Source organism: Protopterus annectens, chromosome 16.part0 (genome assembly GCF_019279795.1).
Source record: "Protopterus annectens isolate FY-2018-M chromosome 16.part0, PAN1.0, whole genome shotgun sequence".
NCBI lineage: Eukaryota > Metazoa > Chordata > Ceratodontiformes > Protopteridae > Protopterus > Protopterus annectens.
The window spans coordinates 410,481,897-410,505,415 of NC_056750.1; the positions used below are offsets into that span (position 1 = coordinate 410,481,897).

At 38.0% G+C, this 23,519-nt stretch overlaps 1 protein-coding gene across 3 annotated transcripts in view; it reads left to right on the forward strand.

Moving 5' to 3' along the window:
• RC3H2 (ring finger and CCCH-type domains 2) overlaps positions 1-11,828 on the forward strand; it is a 2,406,224-nt gene extending 2,394,396 nt beyond the window's left edge. For all 3 annotated transcript variants that reach the window (XM_044058310.1, XM_044058308.1, XM_044058309.1), the window contains one exon: positions 9,783-11,828. In XM_044058310.1, coding sequence (XP_043914245.1) covers positions 9,783-9,990 — 208 coding nt within the window. In that variant the 3' untranslated portion in view covers positions 9,991-11,828. The remainder of the gene's footprint in view (positions 1-9,782) is intronic.
• Positions 11,829-23,519: the final 11,691 nt, after the last annotated feature.

Genomic DNA, 23,519 nt, shown 5'->3' on the forward strand with positions numbered 1-23,519 from the left:
GGAGAGCCCAGACATAGATCTATTTGCCTCCCCCCGGAACTACCAGTTGGGCAAATTTTGCACAAGGACTCCCACAAAAAAGCCTGGAAGGTGGATGCTCTGTCCTTCAGCTGGAAAAAACTATCAGTCTACCTCTTTCCCCCTCTGCCTCTAGTCTGCAAAGTTCTGTTAAAAGTCAAACAGGACAAACCAAGAATGATTTTGATTACTCCAGACTGGCCATGCCAACACTGGTACCCGCTCCTGCGCAGTGTGTCACAAATATCTCCATGGCACCTGCCTCAGACGCCTTCCTTACTGTCTCAGCAGGAGAATCAGATTCTCAGCTCCCAACATTGAACCTTTCAGCTTGGCTAATCACTTAAATTCACCCTTAGCATCCCTCAGTAAACCTGTGATGGATGTCATCTTGGAGGCGAGAAGACCTAGTGCCAGAAAATCTTATGCTGACAAATGGAAAAGATTCTGTGCTTGGAATCAATCTCAAGGAATGAGCACAGCAGCGCCCAGTTTACCTCAGATTTTACAATACTTAACTGAGATGCTTCACAATGGCCTGTCTTTTTCCTCCATTAAAATTCACGCCTCAGCTATTTCAGCTCATAACACAGAACCTCCGCTCTTCTCTCATCCTCTGCTCAAGCAGTACCTCAGAGGGGCCAAAAACTTGAGACCATCCAGGAGAGCTCCAACCCCTGCCCAGGGACCTTAACTTTGTATTGGAGAAACTCACTCTACCTCCTTTCGTAACAGCTGCTACTGCAGAATTAAAATTTCTTTCTTGGAAAACAGCCTTCCTTCTAGCAATCACTTCAGCTAGAAGGATATCTGAGTTGCAGGCCCTTATGGCAGTGGAGCCTTTCATCATCTTTCATGCGGGCAGGGTGTCACTCAGGACCAGTCCATCCTTCATGCCCAAGGTGGTATCCAATGTGGCTCTTAATCAGTCCATTCATTTGCCAACTTTCTTTCCCAATCCACAGAACAAAGGTGAATGGATTCTGCATTCATTGGTTGTGCACAGACAACTTAGATTCTACCTGGACAGGACTAAAACTCGAAGAAAATCTGAACAACTGTTGGTAGCATTTGCTGCAGGGCCAGAGGGAAATGCTATTTCAAAACAAACCATTTCTAAATGGATAAGCCATTGCATTCATTTCTGCTATAAGCACCATGGAAAACCTATCCCCCAGGGGATCAGATCTCATTCCACCAAGGCTGCATCTACTTTTGCAGCCTTTCTCAGAGGTGTTCCTACCAGGGATATTCTAGAAGCTGCTACCTGGAGTTCAGTTCATACTTTCACCAAGCGTTATCATTTACCAATTTTCTCTAAATCCAGAGCTGGCTTTGCCATTGCTGTCTTGCAGGGCCTTATAGCTGGTCCTAATGCTGTATAAATCCATCCTCCCAACCATAGCTTTGGGAATCTGCCCAAATGTAATGACTGCAACAGTGAAACACGAAGAACATAGTACAGTTGTGTACACTTACCATAAATGTAGATGTCCGAGTGTATTCACTGTTGCAGTCCTGGTTACCCTCCCTCCAGCCCCCTGTTTTTCTCTGACTATACCTCTACTTTCTGTTATTATGCTTAAAAGCCTTTTTGGTCTATTTGCTTTTGGTTGAAGGTATATTTTTTGTTTTAAATTTTATTTTGCTCCCCATTCGGGGGCACCTGACATCTGGGGCAAGAAAAACTGAGGTAATGACGTCGGCTGCATGTTTTATACCCCTGATGACCCAACTTCATGGAAGAAGGGACAGCAACCGATGCAGGACCCAAGACTTTGTTAATCAGGCTGACTGAGGGCAGCCTGCCAGCAGATTACCCAAATGTAATGACTGCAACAGTGAATACACTCGAACATCTACATTTATGGTAAGTGTACACAATTGTACTTTACGTCTGAAGTTAGAATATTTTTGTATTAATGTTTTTATTAATTATGTACTTGTTTTATTATGATTAAATTGCAAGTAAAGTCTTTCTTTAAACTGACTTATAGAACTAATTATATGTTCTAATTAGATTTCTATATTTCCTATTGTTAGTAAAATATCCTCAGCAAAGAGTTGATTCTTTAGTTCGAAATGTTCTTTTATTTTTGTACCGAGTCATCCAAGAAGTCCCACCAGACCAGATAGGATCTGGATTTTACTCGAGGTTCTTTTTAGTGCCAAAAAAAAGGGGACTGGAGACCAATTCTGGATCTCAGCATTCTAAACAAATTTGTTCAACAGCACAACCGCACTCCTATCTGTCCATGAAGTACCACAACCACGGTCCAAACATAACTGCAATTCTGCTCTTAGTACAACACTCCAAAAAAACAAGTAGTAAAACACAATTATTTTATTCTAGCCCCTCGGTGTAACCACCTTCAAGGAATAATACAAATAGAAAAGTCACACTCATTTTATGTCAGATTTTAAATTACATTCAATTACTCAAATAATTAAAACAATTAACTTAAAACAAACCCCTCCAGTTTACCTCATTGTTCAAGCCCTTAGGAACTAAGTTCTGGTATTTTAAAATGTATATACTTTCTTTATACATCAGCGTTTATTTTAATACATTTTCATTATTTTCCATACATTCAGTTTTTTCTAAAATAGTGCCATGCAATAAACTCCCATCACTATTGTGACATGCTTTAAAATGGGAGGATATTGTTGTATCTTCTTTTTGATTTCTTACATCTCTCAAATGTTCCATAAATCTAACACGGAACTTTCTTTTCGTCTGTCCTATATAGTATAACTGACAGGGACATCTCAATGCATATATTACTCCTTTGCTTTCACATGTATACATCCCTCTAGATACAAATTTAACTTCATTTATATTATCAAATGTATTAATGATATGTGTGCATATATACTACACTTATTGCATCTAAAAGTTCCCTGTTGTAATAAAGGCCTTCCAATATTCATTTTTGACGTAGTAAATGTTCCATGAACTACATATCTTTTATATTTTTACCTCTATTAAATGAAAAAAAAGGGTCTCCTTGGTAGAATGGTTGATAAAAACTTGTCCTGTATCAAATATTCCCAATAGTACTTAATCACATCAACTATCGCCCCATTTTTAATATTGTAAATAGAAACATAATATATTAGATCCTTCATGTTCTGACTACTTAAGTCACTTCTCTGATGATTTCCTTTTATTACTCTTCTTCCTATCTCACTGCCTCTTCCTTCAGATACTTTGTTCTGAGCTACCTGTATGGACATGGTCACTCTGGTCCCATTAGTGAGATTTCACATGAGATTACTGCAATGGCTTCTTCCGAATCTGTGGTCCATTCTAACCCACCCAAAGAACCGTACCATATTTATCACAAATCAGTGCCAAAATGACCTGGTGGATGGAATCTGAACAGATTTGTTTGGGACACCCCTTTGTCCCTTCTCAACCCAAAGCCACAGTGACTACGGATGCCTCCCAGATGGTGTGGGAGGAATTATCTAGGAAAGACAGTGCCAAGGCACTTGGTCCCCGATAGAGACAGTCTGCGTATTAACATTCTGGATCTGAGGGCGGTGCTACTAGCGTTGCAAGCATTTCACTTTGCCCTCCCTCAAGGAACAGTTACAATTCAGTCAGACAATACGTCCGTAGTCTGGTACATCAACAAGAAAGGGGGAACGAAATCCTGCCCCCTATGTTGAGAAGCCTTCCGAATGTGGTAATGGGCCATTGCCTGCAACCATTTTCTTATAGCAATGCACATCCCGGGGAGTTCAAACGTGATAGCGGACACACTACGCAGATGAATTCTAATGCCTCACGTGTGATCTCTCAATCCCAAGGCAGCAAAGAATATCTTTCATCGCTGGAGCCAGCCTTACTGTAACCTTTTTGCTTCACCCCAAAACAAGTGCAGAAGCTATTTTTCCCTAACCCCTCCTCAGATGGAGTCCCTGAGAGACGCTGTTCTCCTCATTTGGTCCCCAGGTCTCCTGTATTCCTTTCCCCCTTTCTCTCTGATCCCTCTTTTCCTCAAGAAAGCAGCCAGGTTGAGAAGCAAAGTAATCCTCATTGCACCCTTCTGGCCTTGACAAATTTAGTTACCCTTCCTATGGCCTCTTGTAGTTCACCGTCCATGGATTCTGGACCCAGTTCTAGACCTTCCCTCTCACCCTCAGGGGACTTGTGCATCCCAGTTAAAGTCTCAAGCTAACTGCTTGGTTCCTCCAATTCCATTAGTCGCCAGGCATAATGATATTCCATCCTCAGTACGAAAAATGTTGCTGGCATCCCATAAACCATCCACCAGGAATCTCTCTACCTCAGTAAATGGAAGAGATTTTCAGTCTGGGCTTGCGATAATGGCTTTGATCCCTTTTCAGCCCCATCGGAAAAAGTTTTAGAATTTTTAGCCATTCTTTTTGTTAGGGATCTTCTGCTTCTACTTTTAAGGTCATTCTAGCAGCCATCTGTAACTTTCATAATGGCTTTGGAGATCTACCCTTAATTTCTCACAGACTTTGTAAGGTCTTCCTCAAGGGAACTATCCATTTAAAGCCTCCATTTAAAGATCCTTTACCACCATAGGACCTGACTATTGTTTTGCAGTCATTAGTAGTTTCCCCTTTAAACCAGTAGCTGCATGTGACTTAAAGTTCCTCTCCAGGAAAATGCTTTTACTTACAGCTATCACCTCTGCAAGACGAGTTTCCGAATTGCAAGCTTTATCTTCAAAACCCCCTTATGTAATTTTTCTTAAGCATAGAGTTACACTCAGGACAAATCCATCCTTTCTTCCAAAGGTGGTCTCAGAGTCCATCATTAATCAGGCTATAGACTTGCCTGTCTTCTTTCCAAATTTTTCTAATAAAGGTGAACATTGCTTACACCTTTTAGATGTTCACAGACAATTATGTCTCTGTGTGAACAACACTAAAATATTTAGGAGATCAGAACAATCAGAACAATTTTCCCTCCTTCTCTGGCACACTCTTAGGGAAATCTGACTCTAAGGTTACCTTGTCAAAGTGGTTAAGAGATTGTACTTTAATTTATAACAAAAATAATTTAAAGCTTTCCACCAGATCTATGGCTACCTCAGCTGTCTTCCATTCTAAAGCTTCCATGAGTGAAATATGCACAGCAGTAACAGGGGCTACTCCGCATACCTTTATTACTCATAACAAATTGGATTTGGTCTCCAGGGGAAGAGCTGCCTTTGGTTCTGTGGTTCTCAGGAATATCCTTCCATAGGGCTACCCAGGATCTAAAGTAGCTGGGGACTCTGTCCCATCAGTCAAGAATAGATGAGAAGTGACAACATCAGATAAATATGTTATGTCTTATCATAATGTTTCAGCTCTGTTGTTAGTCTTCATTTATTCTTAGCGTCCCACCCTCCTTACCCCCTCCTGTGGATTTCTGATGGAGCGATCTGTTTGTCCTTGGTTTTCTGTTAGGACACTCCTTGGACATGGCTTCCTCATTTGGAATTAGTTTCCTTCTGTTCTGCAAGTCTGCAAACTCAATCTGAGGTAATGTAGAAAAGGGTATTATGGGTAGACTATTAGCTCAAAAGTTATTTTGACTGGCACGAGCTATATAATGGCCAGATAGGTTCCGAGGATTGGAACCATAACCCATCACTCAGGAATAGACGAAGATCGACAACACAGATGGAATGTATTGGTAAGACTTAACTTCTTTTTTCATCTTCATAATGATTAACTTTTAATAAAATGAATAGTTTAACCTTTTAAACTCTAAATGAAAGTAAGTGGCTCTAATTTCATGTATAGTTAAAAGAATCAAACTCTAACATTTTAGAACGGGAACTAGTAACCCTTGTGAAGTAAGGAAAGAAAGAAAAAAATGATTTACCTTGTAAAAAGTAATATTCAGCACCTGTTCATAAGTATTTCAAGCACTTTAAGTTAATTAGAATTCATAACCATGAAATGCACCGATTTTCATTTGTCGTTCGTTTTTTTTACTGTTTGTCTTTTATTAACCAACCATCTCTTGCTGCTTTTCTTTTCAAAGAAGTTGATAGATTCCACCCCATGTTTCTCTAAGATTTTATTTTTCTGTATAAAGTCCATTGCATTTTCCAAGGTGTTAAAAAAATATTCTTTCATTCTGGAGAGTGAATCATTATTTTTGACAGAAGTAAGATTTGTGCTTTAATATTGTTTTTCTTTAAGCTTTTAACAAATGTTTTTCTCTTTGACATCACTAATGTTGAATAGTTATTGCCAAATCTTAAATTATTTTCTTTAATTTTAACTGGGTAATTAGTCCATGCAGCTTTTAAGACAAAATCCTTGTGTTGACTAGAGAAAAATCTTATGATCACTGACTTTGGTGAAGGTGTATTTTTTTTTTAAATTTGAGTTAGAAAGTGATTATGGGCCCTTTTGATGCCAAAGGAAAAAGCTTCAGGCAGATTCCAAGTTTCAGGCAGCCAGGTATTAAGGAATAGAATCATGCTGTCTCCCTCTTCTTTTTAAGGAATATCGTAAATCCTGATGTTATTCCTTCTAAATCTGTTCTGTAAGCCTTCTATTTTTTGTGGAATAAGTTGTTTTGTTTCAGAAGAAATTCATTGTTGTTCTCACTTTCAAGTAATCTTCCATCAAAATCAGACATTGGCCCTTCTATAATCGAGGTTGTGATTGTTGTTTTAAGAGATTAGCTCAGCGCTTCAGCTTGTTTTTTTTACATTCCTCTTTAAAATTGTCCATTTTACTTTCTAATTTATATATCTTTACAGATGACTCACTGATGTTACTTCGTGTAGCCTATATGTATTTTTTTCATAGTACTGTCCTGTACACTGGGCTTAGAGTGGCTCATTCTGCGACAATTAGTTCTTTCTACATTTCTTGACAGGAAAAAGCAGGTCAAAGAATTTCAAACTTATTTTTTGTAGTAAATCTGTCAGTAGATGTTCAACTATAAATCCCTCAAGTTTTGAAACGTTCTGTTTGAGTTTTGCTAAAAAAAAAAAAAAAAAAAAAAAAAAGTCCTGTTAGAGATGTTAAAATGAGGCAGAGATAAAAAAAACAGTGCTGTTATAACTGCTCCTTTGTTGCATTTTCTGAATGGTAAGTTTTGTAAGTTATTATGTGACACCCACAAGTGTACAGTGGAAGTACACCTAAACTGATTGAGGACAGTACTTGTGTTTCTTGTTTTTACACATGTGTAAAATATCAAAATACATTTCTTGCCACTTGCCAGATACAGTGTAGAGTGAGAGATCAAGTACCTAGTGTTTGAGATTACCTTGTACACCACTGCCAGATACATTGGGAAAATTTACTTTACTTTTTGGTCTGACTGACCTTTCTGATTGATCTTAGTTTCAAATCCAAACCACCTGCCTGAAAAAAAGACAGCTGACAGTGCAAGACATACAGTCACATTGTTTTAATGATTGGTTTGATTTTGGATTTCTCTTGTGGCTGCAGTGATTCAACTGATATTTAAGTCTCCCTTGGCAGATCTGCAGCCATTGACCATCCCACGTCATGGTCAGTAATGCTACATGAGTAGGTTGTGGTGGCTCTCCTTGGAGTTGACAGGTTGTATAAAACTTTTGCTTATATAAAAATGTACAGAGATGGACAGTAAGGCCAGTAGCTACACAAACAGTATTAATTAATATTTATTTTATTATTCTTAATATCTTCTCCACATTTCTTGAAAGCTTATTCACACAGTATCACCTGATGCTGTTCATTCTGTTGCTTTACAGTGTGGTGATGATACATACAAAAAAAAAGGCAGACAGAGCAAGGCTGAAAATGGGAATGTATCAGCAAACATTGTATAAATGAGAGGTATTCCTTAAGAGCGTGCACTAAGACAGTACCATGGATGAAATTTAGTACTTTCCAGGAGAGAATCATGATCCCTGATTTAAAAGAATAGATTGCTTGTAGTGAAGTGGGGGGTAGGGTGGATGCAGTAATGCCATGTAGTGGAGCTTCAAGAATGTTTGCACATTCTTTGCCCCCAGTGCCTGCCAATCAGCAGACCTGCTGAGGGTCTATCAGAGAATCTGTTGCCTTCACCATATGAGAGACAATTGGGAGGAGTCATCATAAAGGCAGCAATTAGGGTGGTTAAGAGTTGTTTGGTTTTCTCTTGAACCAAACCATTCATTCCCTCAGAGAGGCACTATGAAGGGGAGCTTAAGTATCTTGAGGTCTGGGTGAAAAAGTGTGGGCAGATGAGATAGAGAGGCTGACCAGCAAGTTGGCTTAGCAGTGGTAGTAGTATAGGCATTGGACCAGACTGTGATGGTAAACTGAAAGGTGAGCCATAGGGCTGTGTTCATGAGCTGTAGATAGTAAAAAGGATACGACAGAAAGGATACGATAACGGATACAAGCAGTAGAAATTGGCTTTGTTTGCAGTGTAAATGGGATCAGTGTTCTGAGGAGTTAGCCATTCAAGACAATCTGAATACAAGCACTGAACTACTCCAGGTAGTTTTGGTCTTTTAGTGGGTATTTCCTTAAGCATGGCCCACTAGAACAAGGACTGGATGCAGACCCAGGACACGCTGGTGAGATTCCATCTCTATTTGCCTGGGAACACCTGCAGACTAGCAGGATGAGCAGATGATTGCTGCTGAGGATAGTGATGCCTGGTCTGCTTTACTCTTTGATCATCTGTCAGAGCTGTTAGTTTAAAAAGATGGATGGATGGTAAGATGGAAATCAGATAGTGAAACCCATTCCATATAGCTGCTTTCCAGAACAATGTAGACAGCACCCTGAATGGAGGGCCATATGTCTGAGAGTAAGTTAAGCTATTGTTTCTTAAGTCTTAAGATTGTGCATTGTTGTCCATTAGTCTTCTGAGTCCCCTAAGGTAATTTCTTCTGTTTTGTTTTGTATCGGAATTCACGTATTACTACTGTCCTAGAAGGCCACTTAAGCGATAGACTCTTTACGCAGGGTTTAGGTATGTGTTTTGTGAATCAACCTGATGTGAATTTGCACACTTGTGTATTGGCCGGGGAGGGCTACATTTAATCTGGGAGAGCACGAGTGGACTCTGCTTCAAAATCTTCTGTTTGTTGTTAGTTAACTAGATCTGAATCCTCAGCTACAAGTCAAAGTACACCCCTGATAGATCCATTTTGTAAATTAAAGTCTGAACTAAATGCTCATTTTGCATCAGCAGTATTCAAAGCTTCACTCGAGCAGGTGAATCAGATGATCCTAGGTAAATGTTTGCAACATAGTAGAATACTGTAATGCACACCAGCTGTGAGTCTCAGACAAAAGTCAGTAACAGTGATAGTTACCAGCCTGTCAGTTTTAATCAAGAAATCTGTTTATACTTCCTGCAGCCAGGAAAGTAACAATAGACCAGTAATTTGAATGTATTATTATGGTACTATAAGAAATTAAATTTCTTCTGAGAGTTACGGGATGTGTAGTGGAGAATTTTATTTGTATCAGTGTTTTGTATTATTTCAAGAAGATGCTTGTTTGTTTTTGTGAAATGTTAATTTTAGTGATCATTTTATGTATGTTTGTAAACAGCAGTAGGGTGAGGTATACATGTTTGATCCAGATGAGAGATTATATTGTGATGTTTATCACTGACTCTACAACAATACATCTGTCTTAATGTTTGATACTTGCCCTTAGACTAGTTTTATGTAAACCTTAATTAATCTATTATTTTTACATTGCCAGTACTTTTGAGATTACATAAGACATGTTTTATTGTTTTTATCAGTTATTAAACTTGTACCTTTTCATTTCAGTTGTGAAGAACAGATGATGATACCTATTTCCTCCTTCCTCATGCAGCCTGTGGTAACTTCAGGTTCCATCAGCGGTTGTCCAGCTGTGAACAAGTCTGTCAACATCAGCAGCTTGGTTCTGAAAACAGCAGGACTCAGGATTTCAGGAGATAAGGAAGACTTTGTGAAATCTGCCCCAAATGGCAAGATTCTGCTGAACAGCAGCTGAAAGTTATCTGTCATGCATTTGTAGGAGCAACACCAGGAAAGCAATTATACTTGCTTTTTTATATTAAGATTTTTTTTAATAAATGGGGGCATCTATTTGCTGTGGACTTTTTGATACGTTAAGCCCTCTTAAATTAGCTTTCTGGAGAACAGACTTTGCGTTGTTAAGATAATGTGTTCATTTTCCACTGGTGCTTGGAATATGAATGTCCATTTTACTTAAGCTTAAATCAGCCTTTTTATTAGTCCATAGCAATCAAGTGCAGTAACTTAGCCATTCTTGTCTACAATGGCTTATTTAGAGAATAGAACAACTCAGTTATTAACTAGCAGGATCCTGCAGAAGTGCATCTAGTGAAAGTTAAATAGGACTTTTATCTCCCACCCTCTTTTTTTATATGTTTGTTTTTGTGAGTATGCCGTGTGTAGCATCTCAGAATTTTTGATGCAGTAATGGTTTGGAATGCTTTTCAAGCTGTTGAAAAATTACTAGCATGGTACTTCATGTGAAAAGTTTTACCCCACTTGTTGAGGGGTAAGAGATATCTATACCATATTTTTACAGGAGTTTCACCCAGAAGTTTACATTTCATTATTTTGTTTTTTTCCATTAAATCCATTGGCAAATGTGCTTGACATATTTGCAGTTGTAAAGTAAATGAAAGATCCATAAACACATGCCATCTGTCAAAATCATTATTATTTTAATGCAGTAGTCCTTGGAAATTATAAATCTGATTGGCTGACTCAAATCTGTAGAGCTGTAATAACTGAAAACCCTGATACAGAACAGATTTTAAATCTTGGATGTATTATTAAACAGTAGCCTAAGGAATTCCAGCATTGTTTCTATCCTTAATCGACAAGTTTGAGGGTAGTCACTTTGTGTCCAACTGTGTCATATTACCTCAAGGTACTGTATCCTGTGGTAGTGCCTTAACAGTTTAAAAAAAGGCTACACTGCAATGTAAATGTAACTTTACTTTGAATGATAATATGGAAGAGTATTGCCCAGGAATTAAACTTGCACTGTGAAACTCCTGTGCATTTATCATTTGCACTAATAAGCTAATTATGTCCTTGCTTTCTACTTAATAAAATTAAGTCAGGGTTTTCTGTTGTACTGTCTTGGCTGAACATTTCCAGCAATTGCTGTTTTTGGTGGTGGTTGCTGATCAGCATCTTGCAGTTTGTAACATGGCTCAGAACTGGCAGCTAGTATTAATAGTAGCATGGCAGAGTTGTAGTTCAGCTGTTAACTTTGCTGTTGATTTTGTTTGTTTACTGAGGTTATAAGCAGTATCCATGTGTAATCCCGATAGAGAAAAAGCCTGCATGGTTCCTTTCAACTGTTTCAAGGTCATAGTGATTCAAAGGTTTTTAATCATTTGCCCCGTTGAATCACACTTGTCTTGTTCAGGGTGATACAGTACATAAAATGCTCTATTACTTTTCCAGCTGCAAGCCCAGTGTTGTCTGTATTCATGCAGTTTTCAGTTAACTTTGCTGTAGGAAATGTTGCCTTCTGATGTTTCCTCTTTCTGCACAAATGTTTTTGTTCTTTTTGTCCTTCATTTGGTGTCTAGTGGGTGAGTAGCTCAGGGAAGGGTGAGAAGTCCAACAGCAGCATTTCTTTGCCATGGTCAGCCCTTCCTCCCGTCCATGAAATCAAACAGTGACAGTTGTGCCAGAAAAAGTGCCCTGTCCTGTAGCATTAATTTCTGTTACATTTAGTGTCTCATCCGTTAGAATACAATTTTGATTTTTTTTTTTTTTTTTGGCTTTTTCAGTCAAAGTCAGTGTTTTTTTTAGTAATTTGTTGCATTGACTGTACTTGTGGTTATGGATAAAGTATAATAATCACAAACATGTTTTCATTTATTTAAAAAAAAAGATATATATATTTTTTCTTCATTCCTTTTTACTGTTGTTTTTACTCCTTTAAACAGTAATATTGGATTTTTGGACAGTAATTCATTAAACCAGCTCTGCTGGTAAAATAATGTAGTTACATACTACATTAGTAAGAGATTGATGTGAATATTTGAAAACATGCAACACCATAATGTGAATTACAAAATCTTTTACACATGCCATGATGTTCATGCATGTTAAGTACAGCATCTTTATTCCAAAATGCTTGCCTGTACATTGTTATATGATCATTTGTTTACCCCCATACTTATTGATCTAAAAATGTAAAAATAAATAAATAAGAAGTAAAATAATAAAAGTAAAGATGTGGAGGAAGAGGTGACCAGTAAGATGAACCCTAAGGATACCAAATGTGTGGGTGCAATTTACAGCTTCTAATTCTGTGTTGGTTGCTTTGCTCTGTTTAGCCAAGAACAGTACATGTACTTTTTTTCTTGAATGTCATTTATTAAGCTTTCATCCTTTGCTTCTTAATCATATGTGTGTGTCATGTTTAATTTTGTATTAACTTCTGTGAAGTTGATTATTCTGAAGATTGTACTGGGATGTTTTAAGCCAAGCTCACATTTCACCAGGTGTCTGCAAGGGAAATTCCTGCTAGTAAAACACTTAAAACAGGATCATGTTATTGGTCGTCTGAGTTGTTACATTGTTTTACAAAACCAGAACAATATGTTGAAATGATTTTGATAAAAGTTTTGTGCACTTCATTGAGGGCTTGGTGCTTCCCTGAGGGCATGCCAATAAAGAAAAGCACATCAGTTAGTGTCATCTGATAAATTCAGGTGGTAAAACAGACGAGATCTGTTTTTAACACTTGCATTATTAATTGTAATGGAAGTTTTCTACAAACAAGCTCTGAATTATCTGGAAGATCATGTATTAAGAATTATTTTCTCAATCACTTCTCTGTTTTAAAATATATCTGCATTTTTTGTAATATTAACTAGTATTCCACAGACATTTTTAAGAAGCGTTCTGCTTCTCAGTAAAGTGACTTGTGTTCAACTAAGGCTTTTATCTGCCTTCACCTAGTGTCACAAATGCCTATCTGAGTAGTGTTGTGTTGTGTTTTTAGTGTTGGTAATCCTCATCAGCACATCTGCCACCTTTTCAACCCCCTGTAAGTGATGTTTGTTACATATATATGTATTTTTCGCCATTGGTATAGTTGCATCAACAATTATTGTTTACAAATTGCGTTTTTCTTGTTGCACAGATAATGCATTATTGTGCTGTATGGGGTAGTAACATTTATTTTAAAAATACATTCAGATGCAAGAGGTCTTCCAGATCCATTACATACACTGCAATGGTTTCCTTTTGAAATTTGAACTGTGCTCTTTCTTTGTGAAAGAGTTTTGTGAAAAATAATTAAATAAGTGAACCCCAGACAAAAAAAAGGAATAGTGGGCCCTTAGGGAAGGGACCACCCTTTGTGCAACAGAACTACTGAGAACATCTTCAGCTCCTTCTGAGGGTGAATATATATTACATAAATTAATCTTGTGTATGTACCTTAATTTTTATGTTTAAAATTGTATTTAAAAAAAAAAAAACTTGGTTGTGCTCTGCTGGAGGTTATTGGGATCATCTGCTAGTCCAGTATACGCCTTGTTGTTCAGTGGCATGGGAGGGGAGATGATCATTACTGACATGTACCTGCCATTCTTACTGGTGTATCATTGAAGAGTGAAATACGTGCAGGTTCTTCATTCAACAGAATCTTTCAGAATAACATTTTAGCCAAAACATGACCAGGACTAGACATTTGTAGTTGACCTTTTTTCCTCATCTCTGTGACATGCTACTGTCACCAGCTAAACTATTGCACACTTCTCCCAAATCTGTTATGGCACAGTGCTATGTTGGCCAGAGCTCCTCAAGGAGCATTTTCCTTAAAAGGTGTTTCAAAATATTGTACATTTATGAAATGAAGGAAGACCATACAGTGATGTCCTGCACTTATTTTCCTTCAGGTGTTCTGAGCTTCAGGTTTGAGGGGTTAACGCCTGGCTTCTCCTAAAGGTTACTTTAATGACTAAACACTCCCTTGAGCCTTTTCTTTCAAAGGAACGCTGCTAGACACCCCTCCAGTTTCTAACCTCCTCAGGTACACACATCCACATCCATCCTATGCCTCAGGTCAGTCAGTGGTTTCTCAAGTCATTTCCAATACCCAGCTCTCCAACATCACAAACTTGAATCCATTTTCTGTACCTGTTGAACTCCCTTTAACAGCAAGTGGTTTTAATTATGAACTACAGCATCAGGTTGTTCAGGTCCGATCATTAAAATTCAGCACAAGGATCCCAGTATATTTTGATATACTGGTATGTGTTTAAGATAGGCTCATGGCACATAACTTGATTTTTTTCCTTTTAATGAATCATTATTGTGTCAGATATCTGCATGTAATGTTTCTGTTCAACAGGTTATAGAATTGGTCTCAGAAAAAATGCATTATTATTCTTGAGACCAACAGTAATTCAGTATCCTGAAATTCAGTAGTATATGAGTAGCATACAGTTTCACTGCTGCTAACATTAACTTTTAGTATTTCCCTTTTAGTTGTAAAATACAGACGTTGGAACTGTTGTGTGGTATATTGGAGTAAAATGTTTTACTTCAGTATCACATTATTTTTTTTTCAGTCCATGTGTCAAATATGTAATCGTCTTTCCCACCTTTCCAGAAAGTTCACTCATTAGCAACCTAGGATAATACCTTGCCAGCTGCCCATGTTACAGTTTGTAGAAACTATGTAGTTGTCATATGGGAGTCAATAATGAAGCTTGCCTGATGTGAAGAGCAGAATACTTCCAACGCTGTATACCTTGACCTTTTATAACTTGAAGTATTGGATAGAGTGCTTTTGATTTTAATGCCTTAACTTACAAATATAACATTTCTTTTTGGGACAGTAAGCAAGTAGCTAAAGAGTTTACCTTAGGAAATTTTTAGTTTTCATTTATTCTGCTTCCATACTACCAAAGTTTAAAATGTCTCTAGGTTTTGTATTACCAAACTTTTCTCCCCAAGTATGGTCATAAAGAGAAAAAAACATACAAAAATATGACTGCGATATGCAGGCTTTTGATGTGAAAGATCTCTGTCCACCTCCTCTGTACTTCACCCTAGCAGTCCATTTCAGTGACTGCCTTTTTGCATTGTAAACTGGTTTTAACAAAAAGAAACATTTCCGGGCTCTTCTGAGTTGTTTGACATGTAGATCTTCCAATAAAGTATCTTCGCTGTTAGTCCATACTGATTAGTATGATGTACTGTGCCAGTGATACATGTAGAATGTAGAACTTGTTTTCTTAAAACTGACATCAAAATGAACTTTATACTTGCACAGCACTGCAGTGGTGGCTCACAACACTAAGTTGCTTCACTTTCCTTTTTCATACTCCAGACAGTTACCGTATTGTTCCATTGTTATGCTGTTTTCTTCATTCTCCATTGCTTTGGAAACCCTATACCAAAATAAGATGTTTAGTCAACCTGACAAAAATTTTGTCGGTTGTACTATCAAAAATATTCTGAGAAGTCATTTCAGAAAACTTCATTGTGAATATCAGAGAGCAACTTCCTCAGCCTTTTTTGGTTGTATTATTTTGACTTTTAAGCAGTTATGTATATTTTGTATGTGATTAAGTATCTCGGGCAGTTGTCAGTGTTATTTTGAGAATAGGGGATTATTTCCTCTGCTGTCAATATAGCACTCTCTAGCGCCACACAGTTGTAGTGGTGTTCTTTGCTTTTTCTGTCTTTTGCATAGCTGACCTTCAATGCCAGCCATGAATTATGGCTCTGTATTCAGTAATTTCCTGTCTTGGAGTTCAGTTTAGGAGCAGTAACTGTGCTGGATTTCAGAATATGTGGCACTTGTCTCCTATTTAAGATCTGAAGTCAGCTCTATATCTTGCAGTCTTTTCTCCTCACCAGAGCCTAGCTTAGTGTAAAGATTTTATCAAGCATTTAGAAGTTTCTTTTGCTTCAAGAATGCATCAACGCCAGAACTCAGATTTCGGTATGGATAGTGTTATATTTGCCCACACCTTGGTGTAGTGATCCTGTGGGGTAGATATCACTACTAGAGTGGATAACTGCAATGTTGCTTATACCCCCCAGCATAGTTTACTGCTGTTGTAAAATGCATGTATTTAAAATAAACTGTTTTTATGGTGTTTTTAAAGTGTATTGTTGTTAAGAATTCGTTTTAACTTCCATATTTTGATATAGACACAGGAAGAGTAACTCATTTGAGCATGCTTAAATTACTCTTTGTAGGGACATTGGTACATTCTGAAATGAAATGTTTCCACCAGTTTGTGATTTTAAAGATGTTTGATTTTTTTTTTTTATTCTCTCACATTTGAGTATAGTAGGATAGTCAAATATTTCTGGAAGTCAGTCAGAGTTTATTAGTATTTTTATATGCTGGTTTGCTTGTTGTGTGCAAAATTTTATTTGTAGAAGTCAAATTGAGCTTACTGTGGAAAAAGTGGGGTATAATTTAAGATATTTTAATGTAAGTTTTCAGTTTTTATTTAGTTACTTTATGCTTGTTCTGGCACTATCAGTGTAAAGTGCTCCACAGCCAATCAGATTCCGTCATGTGAGTGATGGCACTTGTTTTTCTTGTTTCTTATTGGATTGTCTTAAATATGTTGTTCTGTGGTCTTTTGTGGCATTTGTTTCATAATCAATAGATATGCAGTACATGACACTAGTATGAGGCTCATCAATTGTATCTCACTACTTGCAGAATAATCTTCCTCTCTCTGTCTTGCTTTCACTCAGCATGTTTATGTTGTAGGATAAAACTTGAATATGTTTTTATATGCATAATATTCTTGTTAGGTACTGAGACAGGCCCCCGTTTTCTTTCCGTCTGCAGTGTGCTTATAGTGTACAAATGTGCAATCAGCAAAGTAGTTTCTTCGTTACAGTATGCAGTACTGTACATTTCAAGATTATAGGTTTTAGATTCCTTGAAATCATCCTCACAAAGTCATGCTGCACCTGGTGGTTACAGCCATGACTGCTACAACCGCATGTAGTCTTGAGTCTGTGGATGTAATGTCAGTATGGATGTAATGTCAGTATTCTTTTCCTTTGTTAAAGATCATATCTAAGGTGGCAAAACTTTTATTTTTACATTAAAAAGTGTTTGCCTGTATCCTTTTGAATGGGAACACTCTCTTGTAAAAGTTAGTGCCAAGCCATGCTTTGGGGAAAAAATATTTTAAAAAAGCTTCTGAACATGGAAGTGTAAGGAACTCCTGTCATATTTATGGCTTGAATATTCGTCTGCTGGCAGGAGGCATGTACGTTATTTTGGGGGCCAGGTCTAAGTACATTTTATTGGCATACTACAGACTTGTGAAACAATTATTTAATTGCCAGCTACATTGCATTAGCGTACAACTGACTTCTGAAACAAATATTTGTGAATCTTTTAAATTAACAGTTTGGCAAGTTTGTTTTTTTTTCAAATATTTTTAATGTAAAAATAAAAATTGTTTTGCTACTTTAAACATGATCTTTATCTCAGTATTCAGATTTTTTTTAATAGTGGCTGGATACATACTGAGAGCAAAAAACTGCATTTTTGTTTATTCATAATCTTTCCTTATAGTTTTCCAGGACTGAGGATTACTCCCATAATTTTCATCAGTTTATACTGGCCATATAGTTACTGTAAGTTTGCCTGACCCAAGTCACTGTTTGTGAACTCTTTCCAGTGTAACCCTTTGAGTCAAAAAAGGAATCTTCCCTCTCCATTAAGGAAGATTGCCTTATGGTGTTTGAAGAATCATGACAGATGTATTTTACTGTTAGTTCTTCTTGAATAACTGCTTTTTTTTTTTTCATTGTCCGTATCCTTAGGGCTTGAGTAAACATGGCATCCATGTGACTTGTCATGTTCCTCATAAATTCTTTTGCCATCAATAATAACTTCTACTAACACTTTATGGATCACCTTTTCCTGTGTCATCACCAGAAGCTGGGCTCTTAACTCAGCCTAAGTTTTCCCTGCAAGTAAGGAGAGCAGTCATTGTAATGCTTAGTCGTCGTCTTCCTTTGCCAGAATTCTAGTGATCATGTTCTTTATATTACATGTTATTCATTCTCTGTCTTTGCTTCAGTGTTCCTAGAGCCATCCTGTCTTCTGTTCCTGTAGCTTAGCTTCACTACTATGCTTGGCTATCTCTCTTTGGACATACTCAATTTACCTGGTAATCCAGATTAGCAGAACCATGCAGCCACAGTTATAGTGGCCTTTAATAAGGCACTGCACCTCTCCTCCTGTGTGCTCTTTTTTTTTTTTTTTTTTTTTTTTTTTTTATTATTATTATTATAGAGAAACTGTCTTTCTCTCTCCCCTTGGTTTGCTTTTTGGCTGTAAATAGCATGCATGCTTTCTTGCATTTTGCTACTCTGTGTTCCTTAAAAGTATAGATTTTTGTACACCGCATTTTTTTTTTTAATCTGAAAGGTATGAGACTGTGTGCCACTGCTAGAATTGCCCTTTTATTAAATGTATAACCCAAAATCTTTGCACCTTTGCTACAGGTGCATTTAGAGCTAAGCAATAGGCATGTTCCTTCTGAGAAGCAGTACATTTGCAACAGAGTTGGTCTCTCTTCCATCCTACTATTTGCTAGGCACCAGCATTACAATTACTGTTGCTGTGCTTCCATGAATATATTGCACTGATTGTATAACAGCATAAAATATTTCTGCACATGCAGGCATGTCAGTAATGCATATGGATTACTTCTTTGCCACTGAAGAGCAGAAACTGGTTAGTGTGAATTAGTAACGAAGATATGCCTGGAAGATCAATGGTTACATTCATCATCCTCATGTAGTGTATGGTGGGCCCATATTTATTAAATAATTCTGGCCCCAAGTAGAATTTTAACATCCATTTTATTCTTTGAAAAAGTTTGCTCATCAGAGATATTATCAAAGAAGCAGCTGAAACTCGTAGTTTAAGCAACTTGTTCTGAAATAGTTTTTATTAAGTATCTGACTTGCTTCACCATACAGTAAGCAGTAGTGGCTGTAGCAACTCATGCAAACAGAATTATGGTCTTTCCTTGAGTTTCTCATAGTGGTCTTTTAAGTTTTGTTGTCAAGGCCAGCATGAGTTTGTACCCCTTCTGTAGGAGAATAACCTGGTTTATCACAGTTGCTTGACTGTTAGTATTTCTTGCTTGCTTCCAACTTTGCCCATCATTCAGAGACACATTCTTCCTAAATACAGTTTTTATGCTGATGTAACAGTGGAGACTTGTGCATATCTGTAAGTGGTTTTGCCTAGATTTGTAAGAACCAAAGATATTCAGCTTGCATGCTTTTAGATTGTGAGTTCATTTTCTTACTCATTATGGTTTCCTGTTCACATAAAATGTGTGAGACTAATTTAGAAAATGAAGAATGTCAACCGTGTTCTTCAGTAGTGGACTTCACCCCCCCCCCCCAAAAAAAAAAAAAATCTCTTTAAAGAAAGACTGCTCCTGGTGGCCTGCTTAATTTTGAAAACTGGCTTTACAGTTATTTTATATCAGAGACAATTCTTAGGCTATTGGTCTCCATTTTTGAGTCAATGTACTGGAGAATTGCATCCCATAGTGTGTCTAGTTGCAGCCCAAAAAGAGTGGTCTGTAATAATAATAGATTGTTAGATGAGATAGTTAAACAGAATGTTTTAGATGGCCACTACCCTACCCTTTCCACCTTATTTTTGTTTTTCAGCACACTGGCACATGCAGCACTTTAATGAAGTAAAACCTCATGAACAGGGAAAAAGTTGTGTTTCACTTGGTCTGGTTCAGTTCATTACTGTCTTGTAAGCATAATCTCTCTGAAAGAAAGTCATAAAGGGGTTAAAAGTTAAAATAAAAGCAGAGTAGAAATGTAGGAAAGACATTAAAGCTCCACTTCTCAAAACTGCCTTTTTTATCCCGTGAAAAAAAAAATTCTGGAAAAAAAATGTGTTCAGACTATCCATTTTGCCATTTGGCTTCCTAGAAATACCTAAGCAAGGGCAGGTACAAAAGCAGTAAATTAAAAGTAAATTAAGCAGCTGCAGTGCCATGCCACAGTGAGTACTGCTCTAAGCCAAGGTCGCTTGCATATATCCCATCAACCCATCCAGAGAAGGCCTCAGTTAATTCAAGGCATGGACATGCATGCAGTTCCTTAGCTGGGCAAACAAGTACCTTATACTGTAGTTGTGATACAACACATGTGGCTTCGGTTTGTACTGCACATGCCCACTGTACAGCCACTTGGAGTATTGTGGTTAGCTTTCGGCATATGCTGTCTGCATTTATACCGTTCATTGCAGATTCTTTTCCCTTGAGAGTTAGTAGAAATGTTTTCTGTATGCAGTGATTACAGTTTACAGACTTGCTTAGCAGAACATTTTGGGGAAAAGAGGCGTGTTTTGTCAGTTGTATAACCGATTGTGGAGCTCTAGTGTGAATATTTTACGTCTGTATTAGACATTTTCTTTGCAAATCTATTGTTCGATTGAAATGTAAATGAAATATAAGATGGTACACATCCGTCATGTATAAAGCAGCCACCATCGATAAGATGGATTTAATGCTCATTTATATGACATATCCTCAGCTTATATTTAAAATTATAATTTAAAAGCATTTCTGTACAAATAAATGGGGAACTGTAAATGGGAATAAATTCTATTCCGCTTGTTTATTTCAATTTGAATTTCCAAATTGTAATGTTTCCCTTTTGTTATAGGAATAGGATTATATTGGAAAGCTAGGCCATTAGGTCTGTATTGGTTTGTTTTGTAATGATATTAAATAGCAAAGATTGAATTTTCTGTATTTAAATGTTTGCTGTAGCACTGAAGTAAGGAGCTAATAGCTTCTGATTGTTCACTGAATATGAAGCATCATGATTTTCGGTGGTTTGAAAGTGGATCGCTGGAAAAGGTTGGAGTATTAAAATGTATTTGCATGCTTAAAATAAAACTATTTGTCCATTAGTTAAGCGTTTGTTTTTGTTCTATGCATTGAAAACATTTTAATTGTATAAAATCAGTTATGAAATCTGGTGCTTTCTTATTCGGTCAAACTGGTGAGAATATGTGTATAAAATACATAAGGGTGTAACACATACTCAGCTTGCAATATTTATAGAAGTAAGATAGAAATAGAAAAAGTAATTAAATCAGTGAAGGTGATATACTTAAGTTATAAAAAACAAACCAGCATTGCCAAAGTTGTAAAATCAAACCAGCATTGCCAGTAGTTGATGGTGAGAAAGCATATCATTACTGCAAGGGGATGAGCTATTGAAATTGGTGTGGTCTTCAAGGATGGTGTTATGGTAGAATGGCTGGCAACCTCACTAGCTTAAATTAAGTTTTTTGTGAATACTGGTTATCAGTAGAGTTCTTTTTTTTTTCCTTTGGCTCCACTGCTGACACCTAATCAGCCCATTTCTGTTGGGGTAATGGTTGTTGAGCATTCCTAGGCCCATTTGCTCCCACCTAGGAATAGTAGGCTAATTGCCCTGAAGGGGCATTTGAAGCCTAGCTAATAGCCTGAGGACAGAATCAAACCCTGTATTTTCTGTTTTAGGTGAAGACCTTAACCATTATGCCAAACACATCTACTGGTCCTGGAGGGGGGGTACTGTGTACCCTCGAGAGCACCCCCAGCTCCTCCAAGCTCCATCACTACCTCCCAAGAGGAAGCATGCATTCACACTCAGAATTCCCATGTGCCATGAAAGTGCAGGATTGGCAGCCTCGCTATTCATTATATTAGTACCTAGTGATTCTGCTAGGTATCACTCTTGTGAGAAGCCACAGCCAGCTCCTACAGGAAGTAGTTGCTTTTGGAAGGCAAATCACATGAGCTATAGTTAATGCTTTTTTCCTTGTACACCATGAGTTGACTTTTTTGAGTTTATTGCCTCAATTTCACATTTGTCTTTTTGGGTAATACAGCCCACAATGTTCACTTTCTACTGGCTCATTTTATTTTCTAGTACTGTTCAGAGGCTGTGATTATGTCTAAAAATAATATCTGATGTCTTTTCCTTCCAAGTTCAACCTGTGGGTTATTGGATCCAAGAGCAGACAAATGCAAGAGGCTTCAGGTCTCTGAGCTATACCTTCTCTGCCAGTAATGCCTACCCCTAACCAACAACTCTCAGATTTTGTTTTCCACCTTTCAGGACTGCAGCTTGGTCTCGAGCTCCATTGGGGGGGGTTGTATCTTTTGACTTACTGAATTGTTTGTACTTGTACCTGTCCTCCTCTGCTCTTTTCCTTTTCTGTTTCCTGACTAGTTAGTGTGTCTTTTGGTGTGATGTTCCTTGTTTCTGTTAGTATTATTAGGCAATGGTTAGGTAGGATGGTAGAGTTAGTGAGCTTTTCCTGCCTTAGTGTTCCTTTTTCTGTAGTTGGTTAGTCATGTTTAAGGTATGTTGACCTGTGGCCCTTTCCTTTCCCCCTTTTTCTTTTCCTCTGTAGCAGGGAGTATGTGTTTTTCATGTTGTTGGCTTGGATAAAGTGTTTAAGAAGTGTGTCATACTTGGCCATAAGCTGCCCTCGCAAGATGCCCATGATTTGTGCATGCACTGCCTGCATTCTGCTCACCTTGATAGTGTGCCATCTGTGATGGTTTTGGCTCTCTAGCCATAAATGAGAGAAGAGTGAAGTTCATTTTGAAAGGGCACCTGCCAGCCAGTGAGGCTTCTTCTGGTCCACCTACCAGTAAACAGGACAAGAGTGATAGGGGGTCAGAAGGAGAGAAGGTTCCTTCACCAGCATTAAGTATACCTAGCCCTTTTTTGTCAAGAGGGGTTCCCTCATGCAGCGTTCAGTATCCTCCTCCCCCTCAACTTCTCAAGAGTTTTCTCTGGAGTTCTCTCCATATTCACCCTGGATCTGAGCTTCTCCCGTTCGGGTTTGTTCATTGGAGCCTTCTACAAGCTGATGGCCATCCAGACCTTCCTCAGTAGCTTCTTTGACCTGGTCAGTCAAATCAGAATGGAGTTTGCAACCTGCTGAATTGGAGCAGCTGATGTGGTCCTTCCTGCAAACGCAGATGCTGTTAGGCTTAATTCCTTCAGCCTCAGGTCCACGAACCAAGGTCTCAGCTTCATCCAGTGTATTTCCTCCCTTGGGCAAAAATGGCACCGGGGTTTTTGGAAACTGTGTCCTTGCCATCACCGAGGTCAGAGCTGATGCCTTGGGCTGTTTCAGCTTCCACCCCTGCCTTGGCATTCTTGACTCCAGCTGTCTCAGGCGAGCGGACCTCAATGCCGACCCTTAGGGGCCAGAGCTCCCAGGTCTGGTTCAATACTTCGGCTCACCAAATTGTCTCTTCCTCTTGGCTCATCAGCTCTGCTCCAGTCTCTGCTTCAGGACAGGCGGGAACAGCTTATGGATCTAGCATGTCCTTGGAGTCTTCAGATATTGGCAGTGCTGGCTCCAGGCAGCCAACTTCTGTCTTCAACATCAAAAATAGTATGCTCTCCCATATGGAGCTGGATGCCTAAAGGCATCCTTACCCTCTGTCATCTGTGTCT